Below are 11,838 nucleotides of genomic sequence, written 5' to 3'. Positions count from 1 at the left end.
TTACTTATCTACTTGGTACAGGAGGTTGAATCCAGAGGTGCTTTGCTGATCCACATTTCCAGCCCTTTTTAATTTTTGTATTTTGAGACAGGGTCCCACTAAGTTTCTTAGGTCCTCACTAACTTGCTGAGGCTGGCCTCAAACTTGCAATCCTCCTGCCTCCACTCCCCAGTAGCTGGGATTACAGGTATGTGCCACTGCCCCCAGCTCTAGATTTAATCTTTGAGGCAATAAATATTTATTGAGCACCTACCGTGTGCAGGACACTGCACTAGATGCTGGGGATACAGCAGTGAATAGGACCCACACTGTTTCCTGCCCCCCATGCATGACATGTTCTCTTCTTCAACAAGCCCATTCCCCCAGCAGGCCTCTGCGCTTCCTGATTATCTAATTTTAACTTAATTTGCTTGTGGATATGAGCTCAGAGAGGGCAGGGCCCTTCTCTGGATTGCTCATAATGCATCCTCAGGTCTAGAACAAAGCCTTTTTTTCTTTTTCTCTGTACTGAGGATTGAATCCAAGGGTGCTACACCCCCAGCCCTTTTTAAACTTTATTTTGAGACAAGGTCAGGCTAAGTTACTGAAGCTGGCCTTGAACTTGCCACCTCCTGCCTCAGCAGTCCCTGTAGAACAAATCCTTGTTTGTAGTTGGACCTCTGTAACAATGATTATTTATCTATCTATTTGTTTGTTTGTTTGTTGGTACTAGGGATCAAACTCAGGGGCGCTTAACCACTGATCCACATTCCCAGCCCTTTTTATTTTATTTTATTTTTTATTTTGAGACAGGGTCTCACTAAGTTGCTTAAGGCCTCCCTAAATTGCTGAGGCTGCCTTTGAATTTGCAATCCTCCTGCCTCAGCTTCCCGAATCCCCAGGATCACAGGCAACACACCATGCCACATGGCCCTCCATAGCAATTATTTGTAGAAATATTAGCTAACATTTAGTTAGTAATTGTTATATATGCACCTTACTCTGTTTTAAGTTTTGAGTAGATATGTACTTATTTAATTCTGAAAACTAGCCCTATTGTACAAGAGTTAATGCACAGAAAAGCTCAGCTGTGAGTTTAAGTTGTCTGACTCCGGCTGTCAAGCTCCTAACCATAACCATTATGCAAGATGCCTTTAAGTGAATGAATCAATGAATCAGACTGATCTGGGTCCAAATACTAGCTGTCATTTAGCCTCATGATCTTGAGCTAACAGATTCTTCCCCCTTTTTCTGGGGGTGTTGGGGATTGAAACCAGGACCTGGCCCAAGCTAGGTAAGTAATCGACCTCTCGACCGCAGATTCTTCATCGTTGAAGGTCAAGTCCCTCTTCCAAGTTCATGAAGATGCTGGAGGCTCTCAGATAACAGCACAGGCACACACGCACGCTCGCACACTCAATAACAATGCGGAGGGAGGTAGGAGCCCTGGAGGGCTGCGCCAGGTCGCCGCCTGGCGCGAGGTGTGGCCGCCTACAGGCAGCCAAAGTCTGGGCTCACAGGTTCTCCTCGTTTGCTGACGCCCTACCTGGGGCCCAGGGCGCTTTCTCCGCCCCGCCAACCCCGAAGCCCGGGAAAAACTAGGCGACCTGCGAGATCGGCTCCTGCGTACATTCCCAACCTCCGGCGGCGGCGGCGGCGGTGGCCCCGAGGAGATCCGACCGCGGGGAGAGAAGCCAGCCAGCAGGTGAGGGGATAGGCTGCTGCCCCACCCGCCTCCGCCTGATTTCGTGGGGGAGGAAGCCGCCTGGCTCCCGCCCCTCACTGACCCAGCCTCGGGAAGCCTCGGGAGGAGGAAGAGGCGACCTGCGAGATGGAGGCGGCCGGCACCTGGGTGCTGCTGCTGGCGCTGCTGCTGCTGCTGCTGCTGACGCTGGCGCTGCCCTGGAACCGGGCCCGAGGCCACCTGCCCCCGGGGCCCGCGCCGCTGCCGCTGCTGGGGAACCTCCTGCAACTGCGTCCCGGGGCGCTGTACTCCGGCTTCCTGCAGGTGAGGGGCGGCGGAGGCCACCTGGCCGGGGGTTGAGGGTCCTCTGTGTGCCAGGGCACAGGGGTTCTCGAGTGTCCCAGGAATATCCCAGAGCAAAGGGGCTAGGATGCCCTGCGAGATGGAGGACAGGAGCAGGTTGTCCAGGGTTGAGAAGGAGAGGGGTACCCTGGAGAGAGTATCCTCGCTGGGGACCGGGCTGGGAGGGGCAGAGCCCCCAGATTCCTGGAGGGGGGTGAGAGGTAGGAAGCAGGGGTTCCAGGGCAGAGGACTCCACAGAATGCTGGGGAGCTGGTGGCCTGGGACCAAAGGTTAGGATGGAGCCTTCAAAAGTAGTGGCTGGTGGTACTGGGCTTGTCCCCGGAGGAGAGGAAGTGTCCTGAGTGGGGATGAGAAGAAGGAAGCGAGGGTCTCTGGGGTGCTGTGGAGGGGGAGGGAGGTCGGAGGTCTCTGGGCTCCGAGGAGGGGGCCTCCCAGGCTGAAGGAACCTGCCTGCAGAGACACAGGGTGTGGGAGGACGGGGGGCAGCCGCTAGGAGGGAGCTGAGCTCCTGGGACCTGGTGGGAAGAAGGGGAGGCAGTCCCAACCTTCAGGGGGTGGGGTGGGAAGAGACGCCCCATCCTAGAGGATTCTGAGGGACTTTGAGGACATAGAAAGGGGGTGGGCGTCTGGGGAGGGGCAGTGCTTAACAATATCTGCCCTAGAATTTGAGGTTTTAGTAGTGATGGAAAGGGAAGGGGGAGAGGGAGCACTTCGGTAGCTCAAAACTAGTTTGGAACTGTCCCAGGGTCAGAGGTTAGGGTCTGGCAGGAAGTAGGGGGATGAGATCTGGGAGGAAGGGGCCTGGGAGCCTGGTGCAGAAAGAGAACTAGCCTCTGACAGGGGCTCTTTCTGCTTGGGGGGAGGGGACAAGTTCCTGGTTTGTACCGGACCAGATGGCTCCTCCTAGGACTGGGTTCCATCAGGATGGAGGCCCCTTGGCTGACAGTGGCAGTCCGGGCCCCACAGCAGCTGGCCCCCTCTCCCTCTCTGCCCCCAGCTGAGTGAAAAGTATGGGCCAGTGTTCACTGTGCACCTGGGCCCCTGGCGGAGAGTGGTGGTCCTGGTTGGGCATGAGGCTGTGCAGGAGGCCCTGGGAGGTCAAGCGGAGGAATTCAGCGGGCGGGGAACCCTGGCGTCGCTGGACCAGGTTTTTGATGGTCATGGTGAGTCATGAGAGGAGTGGGGGGCTGCTGGGTCTTGCCCCCACTTACAGGTACGTGACCTTTTGCATGTAGCTTAGTGCCTCTGTTCCCTTCTCTGGGAAGTGGGACAAGAATTGTACCTATCACATAGGGTTGTCCCAAGGAGGAAAAGAAGATGGGGCCTTGTGCAGTTACTAATCACGGACCCAAGTGAAGCCCCAGGGTGGGAGAACTTTCAAGGCTCTGGAATTGATAGGCGAACACTCACAATACAAAAAATATAAGTATCCTCCGTGTTAAGACAGAAGGAGGCGACCCGTGCTTTGCTCAGCTGGTGACATAGCCCCTGTCCTGCTCCCCCAGAGCACCTAGGCTTAGTGAGGAGACAGAGCTGTCACCAGACAATGACAACTCAAAGGGGTTGGCCATGATGGGGAGGCCCAGGCTGTCCTGGGGGAAGCCCTGGGACTATAGGAATCCAAAAAAAGGGACCTAACTCGGACTATGGGGTGGGGAACATCCAAGAAGTGGGCCTAGAAGAGAAGATGTCTGGGTTAGGACTCAGGATAAGAGGGAAGGGTGTTCCAGGCAGAAAGACCAGATTGTACAAAAGCACTGACAGCCCGTCATGCCTGCCCTGTATGGGACAGATGCAGCGTCCACTCAGTGTGAGAGAGGGGGCTTGGAATGAGACAACGGAGGAAGGAAATAGCCTTCTCAAATATTGAAGTGCAGCTTTCAGAGCTGGACACAGGACTGTGTACTGGGGGTGGGATGCGAGGGTTTAGGGACAGCTTCTCAGAGGTGGTGACATTTAAGCTGGAATGTAAGTGGAGTTAGTTCACCTAGAAGGGAGGTTCTGAGAGGCATATAGGCAGAGGGAGCAGCAGGTCCAAAGGCTGGTTGGCAGGGGCAGGAAGTGAGAGAAGCCTGGCCATGAGTAATGAACTGAGAGGTCAGGAGACCCTGCTCGTGGAGGGCCTGAGTCACACCAGAGCCTTTCCTGGAAACCTTGAAGTATTTTAATTAATTAATTAGTTATTTAGTTAGTTTTGGTACTTGGAACTGAACCCAGAGGTGCTTTACCACTGAGCTACCTCCCAACCCTTTTTTATTTCTCATTTTGAGACAGCATCTTGCTGTGTTGCCCAGGCTGACCTTGACTTTGTGATCCAGGTTCACTGGTTACTGCAGAGGGACAGAACTGAAGGCTGGGAGCCCAGAGAGGACCCCAGCTGACCAGGGCAGGGGCCAGATGGATGGTGCACTGAGATGGGGAAGGAGAGATACTGACTCCAGTTTGGAACAGGGGTGGAGGGGACACAGGGAAGAACAGGGGACACGAGGAGGAGGTGTCCATCCAGGAGGCCACTACTGGCCAGCATTCAAGAGGTAGAAACACTAAACTCAGAGCAAGAGAAGATCTTCTAGAGCAGGTGTCTTGAATAAAGGAGGAAGAGAGCTGAGTCCCATCCTTCCTGTCTTCCCAACTGTGGGGCAGAGGATTCAGTGGTGCTCTGTATCTGCTAGGATGGACGGGTGGGAGGAAGAGGAAAGAAGGTGAACAGGTGGAAGGAAGGAATTTTTACTCACCCTGGTTAATCACAGAGCAAAAGGAGCCTGGATCATCCCAGTTGCGTGTGCATTTATTGAGCACCTACTGAGTCTTCATGCCTGAGGGAGGCTGGTATGGATTCAGGACAGGGATCTAGGGGCACCTCCCTGCAGGGAAGGGACCAGTCCCTTCCTGAGTCTAGACTTCCACACAGGAGTTTTCTTTGCCAACGGGGAGCGATGGAAGCAGCTCAGAAAGTTCACCATGCTGGCCTTGCGGGACCTGGGCATGGGGAAGCGAGAAGGCGAGGAGCTGATCCAGGCGGAGGTCCAGTGTCTGGTGGAGGCTTTCCGGGAAACAGAAGGTCAGTGCAAGGGCCTGGCTGAGTCGGGAGAGAGGGGGAAGCCTGGGGCTTTGAGGCTGGACTGGGGTCTCTGCTCACCTCCACTCTTTTCCATCTTGCTGCCCCATGAGGGTGTCACAAATCTCTTATGTCCCTGATGCTGTCACCTCCCTCTTTGGGGGCCTCCATCCCTCTTTTTTCCCTTTGCCACTGTTTCTTTCTGCCCGTCTTCCTCTATTTGTGTGTAATCCTCTCTGTCTCTCTATCCATTCACCTGTTTTTCTTTCTTTTTCTTTTTTTTTTTATACTAGGGATTGAAGGGATTGACCACTGAGCTGCATCCCCAGTTCTTTTTTTTTTTTTTTTTTTTTGAGATGGGGTCTCATTAAGTTGCTGAGGGTCTCACTAAGTTCCCCAGCATCTTGTTAAATTGCTGAGACTGACCTCCAACTTGTGATCCTCCTGCCTCAGCCTCCCAAGTTACTGGAATGACGGGCACAGCCTATCTGTTTCTCTCTAGTTGGGCCTGCCCTCCGCTCTGTATTCAGGGGTCTGCCAAGTGCCATATTAGTTCCCTTGCCCTTCACACCCCCCAGGACGTCCATTTGATCCCTCCCTGCTGCTGGCCCAGGCCACTTCCAATGTCATCTGCTCCCTCACCTTTGGCCTCCGCTTCCCCTATAAGGACAAGGAGTTTCAGGCTATCATACAGGCCGCTGGTGATACTCTGCTGGGGATCAGCTCCCCATGGGGCCAGGTAAGTGTGTGGGATGCCTCTCCAGCCACCGTCCCCAAAGGTTCCTGCCAAGCCCTCTGAGAGCCAGCTGTTCTTCCACCCACAGACCTATGAGATGTTCTCCTGGCTCCTGCGACCCCTGCCAGGCCCCCACACACAGCTCCTCCATCACTTGGGCACCCTGGCCACCTTTGCAGCCCAGCAGGTGCAACGGCACCAGGGGAGCCTGGACAGCTCAGGACCTGCTCGTGATGTTGTGGATGCCTTCCTGCTCAAGATGGCGCAGGTGGGGACGAAGTGGGAGGGATGCATGAATCTGCCTTAAATGGAGTTGGTGGTCTGGCTGGCCCCCTGGGTCAACTGTGCCTGGGGATCTCGACTGGATCTGTGTGTCTCTCTGTGTGTCCCTGAGTATGTGTCCCTGCATGTGTGTGCACACCTCTTCTCCATCTTTCTGTCTGTTCGGCTCTCTGTCTGCCTCTGTGTGTTGTTCTCCCTGGCTCCCCTCACCCCCACCCTCAGAATGCCTTTAGTGCAGGTGTCTCTGTCCCTTTGTCACCTCTGTTCCTCCCTCAGCCTGTTTCAGGTCCTGTCCCCAGCAGTTCTTCACCCCCCCACACTCCCCCTATTCACACTGGATGGGAGTTTTATGTGAATTACAATCACTGAATGATGAGTCCTTACAATTTAAAATTATAGCCAGGTGCCATGGCACACTCCTGTTATCCCAGGGGCCCAGGAGGCTGAAGCAGGAGGATCACAAATACAAGGCCAGCCTCAGCAACTTAGCGAGGCCCTAAGCAACTTAGTGAGAGCCTGTCTCTAAACAAAATACAAAAAAGGGCTGGAGATCAGTCCTCACTTCTCCACTTTTCCCAAATGTTTATGTAAAATCCCTGACCGTTCTTCTAACTTGCTGTGCTGCACCCCAAACCTGACTCCTCTGGACTTCTATTTCCCACAGCCTGTGTTCTCTGAGCCCCTCTCCCTGGTTTCTCCCAGGAGGAACAAAAGCCAAACACGGAATTCACTGAGAAGAATTTGCTGATGACGGTCACTTATCTCTTGTTTGCTGGGACAATGACGATAGGTGCCACTGTCCGATACGCCCTCCTGCTCCTGCTGAAACATCCTCAGGTCCAAAGTAAGATCCTTTTCTACCAGCTAACCTCGGAACAGAAGTAAGCATTTAAGAGGGGAAATGTGCAGGCTGAGCCAGAGCGCGGACATAAAAATGAGCATTTGGGGCCCCTGAGCTATGAGAAATTGGGGGCTGCCAGTTGCAGTATGGAGCATGGTGACACACAAGGCAGGAGACTTCTGCAGGGTCTTGTCACCTTGGTAGTCCGTTGTAAGCCTGGATTGTTGGCCGCAGAGAGCTATGAAAGAATTTTGAGCAGGGGAACGCAGGGTCTGTTTTGCATTTTAGAAAAACCTTTGTGCTCTGCCCGAAGAAGTAGATTATAAAGGGGGAGAGAGGATGCCAGGAACCCAAGGAGCAGGAGAGGGACCTGAACAGGGAGGACAGAGCTGGACCAGGCTGTGAAGAAGGAAGAGGAGGCAGAATCGATAGGTCTGGAGAACAAGAGAAGGAGATACGCAGAGACGGGTTCCAGTTTCTGGCTGGAGACAGGGCCCACCCTGAGCTGGGGACAGGAAGGATGACGAAGGAGCTGGTCTCAAGGAATACATCAAAGCCAGTCTGGAATAAATTGAGTCTGCAGCCACCAAGGAGGAGGGATCCAGGAGACCACAGGATGTACAAGTCAGGGCTGTAGATTAAAAATGTGGGGTCATCAGAGCATGGGCCGGAGCTGAACTGCCACAGTGATAGAGGGGTGTGGGGGTAAGGGGCAGGGCTGGGAATGAGTGCCAAGGAATTCCAGCATTTCCGGATCAGGCAGCCGTGTTAAATGTAGTCAGCTCAGTGGCGTGGGGACTGACTTGGAAGAAGAGACTTGGGGCCTGGTGGCTTTGGTGAAATTAGCTGTGACATCAGGCAAGTGACTCGGGCTCCCAGTTTCCTCATCTGGGAAATAGAGATGGATAATGGTATCCTCTCTTAATGGGAAATGAAATGCTCAGCACAGAGGATGTGTGGGTCCTGGGCTCAGGGAAGTTGGGGGGCTGCTCCTCCCCACCATCCCTGCCAGCCTCACCCCAATTACCACAGCTTCCAAAAGGAAGATTACAGGGTTCCCCCCCACCCCTCACCCCTCACCCCTTCTCTTGCTTACAGAGCGTGTGCGGGAGGAACTGACACGGGAACTGGGAACTGGCCGGGCTCCAAGTCTGGGGGACCGCGCCCGCCTTCCTTACACAGATGCAGTTCTGCACGAGGCACAGCGGCTGCTGGCGCTGGTGCCCATGGGGATGCCCCACTCCCTCACGAGGACCACTTGCTTCCGAGGGTACATCCTGCCCCAGGTGGGTTTATGGACAGCCAAGGTCCAGTAGTTGTCTCTGCCCTTGGGGCTTGAGTCTGTTGCTAATGGTGTGTCTTTTTCTTGATCTTAACGTATGCCTGTCTGTCCATCAGTCCCTGCTGCAGACATACAGTGTCTCCCATTCAGTCCATTCAGTCTCTGCCCCTTTGTTGGAGAGAAATTCAGACCCAGAACCACTAGGGGGCGACGTATGCAAAACCCTGAAGCAGTTGCTGCTTGGTGTAGAATCAAATCCGCGGCTGTTAGAAATCAGCCACTGGGACCTTGGAAAAATCTCTTCCTCCTCTGTCCTTCAATATACCCTCTTCTAAATTTAGAACTCTAACAGTATCAATTTAGAGTCCTAATATAATGCTAATAAACATCAAAGCAGCTCTTGGTGGTAGGGATGGGGGGGATTTTATATAGGACAGCAACAATATAATGATAACAAGAATCATAGGTTTCAGCACTTGAGGATCTGCTGGGTCAGGTATTGTGAGTACTTTACATATGTATTATTTTCTTTCTTTTTTTTCTTGCTGTACTAGAGACTGAACCCAGGTACACTTTATCACTGAGCTATATTCCCAGCCCTCTTTATTTATTTATTTATTTATGAGAGAATTTTTTTTTTAATATTTATTTTTTAGTTTTCGGCAGACACAACATCTTTGTTTGTATGTGGTGCTGAGGATCGAACGCGGGCCACGCGCATGCCAGGCGAGCGCACTACCACTTGAGCCACAACCCCAGCCCTTTATTTTTATTTTGAGACAAGATCTCACTCAGTTGAGAGGCAGGCCTGGAACTTGATATCCTCCTGCTTTAGCCTCCTGAGTCACTGGGATTATAGATGTGTGCCCCAGAACCTGGCTTTATGTCTTACTTTATCTCCAAAACAACTGTATACAATTATCATGCCCAATTCACAGACGAAGAAACTGAGAGCTTGCAAGGTTAGAAGGCTTGCCAAGGTCACCCAGCTTGCAACCAGGGAAGCAGGATTTGAAACTAGAATCTATGCTTTAACTATTTCTATGTGTGCCTGCCCTCCCCCGCCTCCCTTTCTCTTATACTCACGTGAACTGGTGTTCAGTGCTTTTTTGTTATTTTAACAGCAATAACATGGCCTTTTCCTGGAACCTTTCACCTTCCCAACTCGGTGCCCATTAGCTAGACTCCCTGACGGAGAAAGTGTCTCCCCTGCCAGGCACAGTGGTGCACATCTATAATCCCAGCAACTCAGGAGGCTGAGGCAGGAGGATCACAAGTTCAAGGCCAACCTTGGCAACTTAGAGAGATGCTGTCTCAAAATTAAAAATAAGAAGGGCTGGTATGTAGCTCAGTGTTAAAGCACCCTGGGTTCCATCCCCAGGGCCCAAGGAGGAAAATTAAGAAAGTTTCATCCCTCTCCTCATACTCCCTTCCTTGCCTTCATCCTCCACTGCACAACCCTGGGAACTCACCTGAGAGGCTGCCACTCTCTCTGAACCTGGGCAGGGGGAGACTTCATGGACAGCCCTGCCGCTTGTCTTCATCTCTGTAAGATGGTGGCTTAGACAGGCACAGCTGAATCACAGCACACTCCCAAAGATTCAAAACAAAGGAAAAATAATGAGCTCTGCCAAGCTCTCTAAATGGTTACCTTGAGCAACTGCTTAAGTTCTCTGGGCCTGAATTTCCTCATCTTAAAACAGGAATGATATTCCTACCTGCCTCCTAGGATTGTTCAAAGATTTTGTATGTATATGCATGTGAGTACATGTTCCTGTTAGATATGTGAGGTAGCATGTGTGAGTGCCATTAATGCTAATGTTGGGTGTTTTGGGTTTTATTTATTTATTTATTTATTTTTTAAGAGAGAGAGAGATAATTTTTTAATATTTATTTTTTAGTTTTCAGCGGACACAACATCTTTGTTGGTATGTGGTGCTGAGGATCGAACCTGGGCCGCACGCATGCCAGGCGAGCGCGCTACCGCTTGAGCCACATCCCCAGCCCTGTTTTGGGTTTTAGTTTGGGTACTGGGGATTAAATCCAGGGGCACTTTACCACTGAGCCATATCCCCAGTCCTTTTTATTTTTTATTTTGGGATAGGGTCTCACTAAGTTGCTTTGGGCCTTGATAAATTTCTGAGGCTGGCCTTGAACTTATGATCCTCCTGCCTCATCCTCCTGAGTCACTGGAACTACTAGCATGCCCCGCCACACCCAGCCATCCCCTGTCCTTTTAATTTTTGTTTTGTTTTGAGACAGGTCTCACTAAGTTGCTGAGGGTCTGGCTAAGTTTCCCAGGCTGGACTTGAACTTGAGTCACCCTTGCCTCAGCCTCCCCACTTGCTGGCATTACAGGCATGCACCACACCCAGCAGTTGGCATACTTTGTGAACTACTTTGTGAACCGTGTCCCCAGCTCTCCAGACTTGTATTCTGCACTGGGGAACTGGGTGGCCTGGGGTAGTGAGGGACTTGCAGTTTTATTATTTCCCCTCAGGGCACTGAGATCTTCCCTGTCCTTGGTTCCGTCCTGCATGACCCCAAAGTCTTTGAGCGGCCAGAGGAGTTCAACCCAGACCGTTTTCTGGATGAGAATGGACAGTTCAAGAAGCATGAGGCGTTCCTGCCCTTCTCCTTAGGTATCTGCTGCTATGACCACTGGCCCTGGCTGGCACGGCTGTCAGTGCCTGGTAGGGCAGCCCTGCATCCCCAGCTCATCCTCGGCTCCCCCTAGGAGCCCGGGTATGAACAGAGTTGTCTGAGCCCCCTCTCCTCTTCTTGCCAGGTAAGCGCGTCTGCCTCGGCGAGGGCTTGGCGCGAGCGGAGCTCTTCCTTTTCTTCGCTGCCATCCTGCAGGCCTTCTCTCTGGAGAGCCCAGGCCCCCTGAGCACCCTGAGCCTCCAGCCAGCTGTCAGTGGCCTCTTCAACATCCCACCCGCCTTCCAGCTGCAGGTCCACCCTGCTGAAGAAGGAGGGAGCTTGGGGCGGAGGTAGCCACTTGGAAAGAGGCTGCCAGCCTCGGTGGCATGCGTGGACAGGGTGTATCTCCAGAGCCACGAGCCTGCACTGCAGGGGCTCCCACCTACCCACACATATGTTTTCTGGAATTTTCACAGACAAGTGGCCTGTGCTGCTGCCGAGGCATCAGCCACATGCCCATACTCACCCACGAGGGCCACCACTGCTATCTGCAGAAATGCAAGCACTTGTCCAGCTAACCCAGCAGCCCATGCCAACCCACGGTTCCCTGGGCTCTCAACCTGCATGTGGGAGTCCAGCCACCATGCTCACAGCTCTCACACACCCGTGCCACCATCTCTGGGTGCCTGCCACAGAGAGCAAAATGCACCTCCTGGGTCATGCCACAGTCAGGGTGTCCCGTCAGCCCCAGTATGCTCCATTGGGTGACCTCACTGCCCTCCAAGCTCATAAGCACCCCTGTCCACACACGCCAACCACTGATCCATTCAGCCAGCCCTCGCATGGCACCTTCCTGGCTCCCACTGAGACATGCTGCTCTTACAGAGGCACAGTCCCCAGTCAGCTCCATACCTTTGTCCCTCAGGGACACCCTTTTAGGAGTACCCCTTTCAGTAAATTTTCTCCAATA

General features: G+C 52.8%; 1 protein-coding gene across 1 annotated transcript; it reads left to right on the top strand.

Moving 5' to 3' along the window:
- The first annotated feature begins 1,810 nt into the window (after positions 1-1,810).
- On the top strand, positions 1,811-11,222 carry Cyp2s1 (cytochrome P450 family 2 subfamily S member 1). The gene is made up of 9 exons (XM_027920657.2): positions 1,811-1,987; positions 3,024-3,189; positions 4,938-5,087; positions 5,663-5,823; positions 5,909-6,088; positions 6,805-6,946; positions 8,042-8,229; positions 10,726-10,867; positions 11,014-11,222. Exons 1-9 carry the CDS (start codon positions 1,811-1,813, stop codon positions 11,220-11,222), a joined length of 1,515 nt encoding a protein of 504 aa, XP_027776458.2.
- The last annotated feature ends 616 nt before the right edge of the window (positions 11,223-11,838 follow it).

The sequence above is a fragment of the Marmota flaviventris genome, chromosome 18 (genome assembly GCF_047511675.1).
Source record: "Marmota flaviventris isolate mMarFla1 chromosome 18, mMarFla1.hap1, whole genome shotgun sequence".
Taxonomy (NCBI): domain Eukaryota; kingdom Metazoa; phylum Chordata; class Mammalia; order Rodentia; family Sciuridae; genus Marmota; species Marmota flaviventris.
This window is presented reverse-complemented; position numbering and strand designations above follow the sequence as displayed.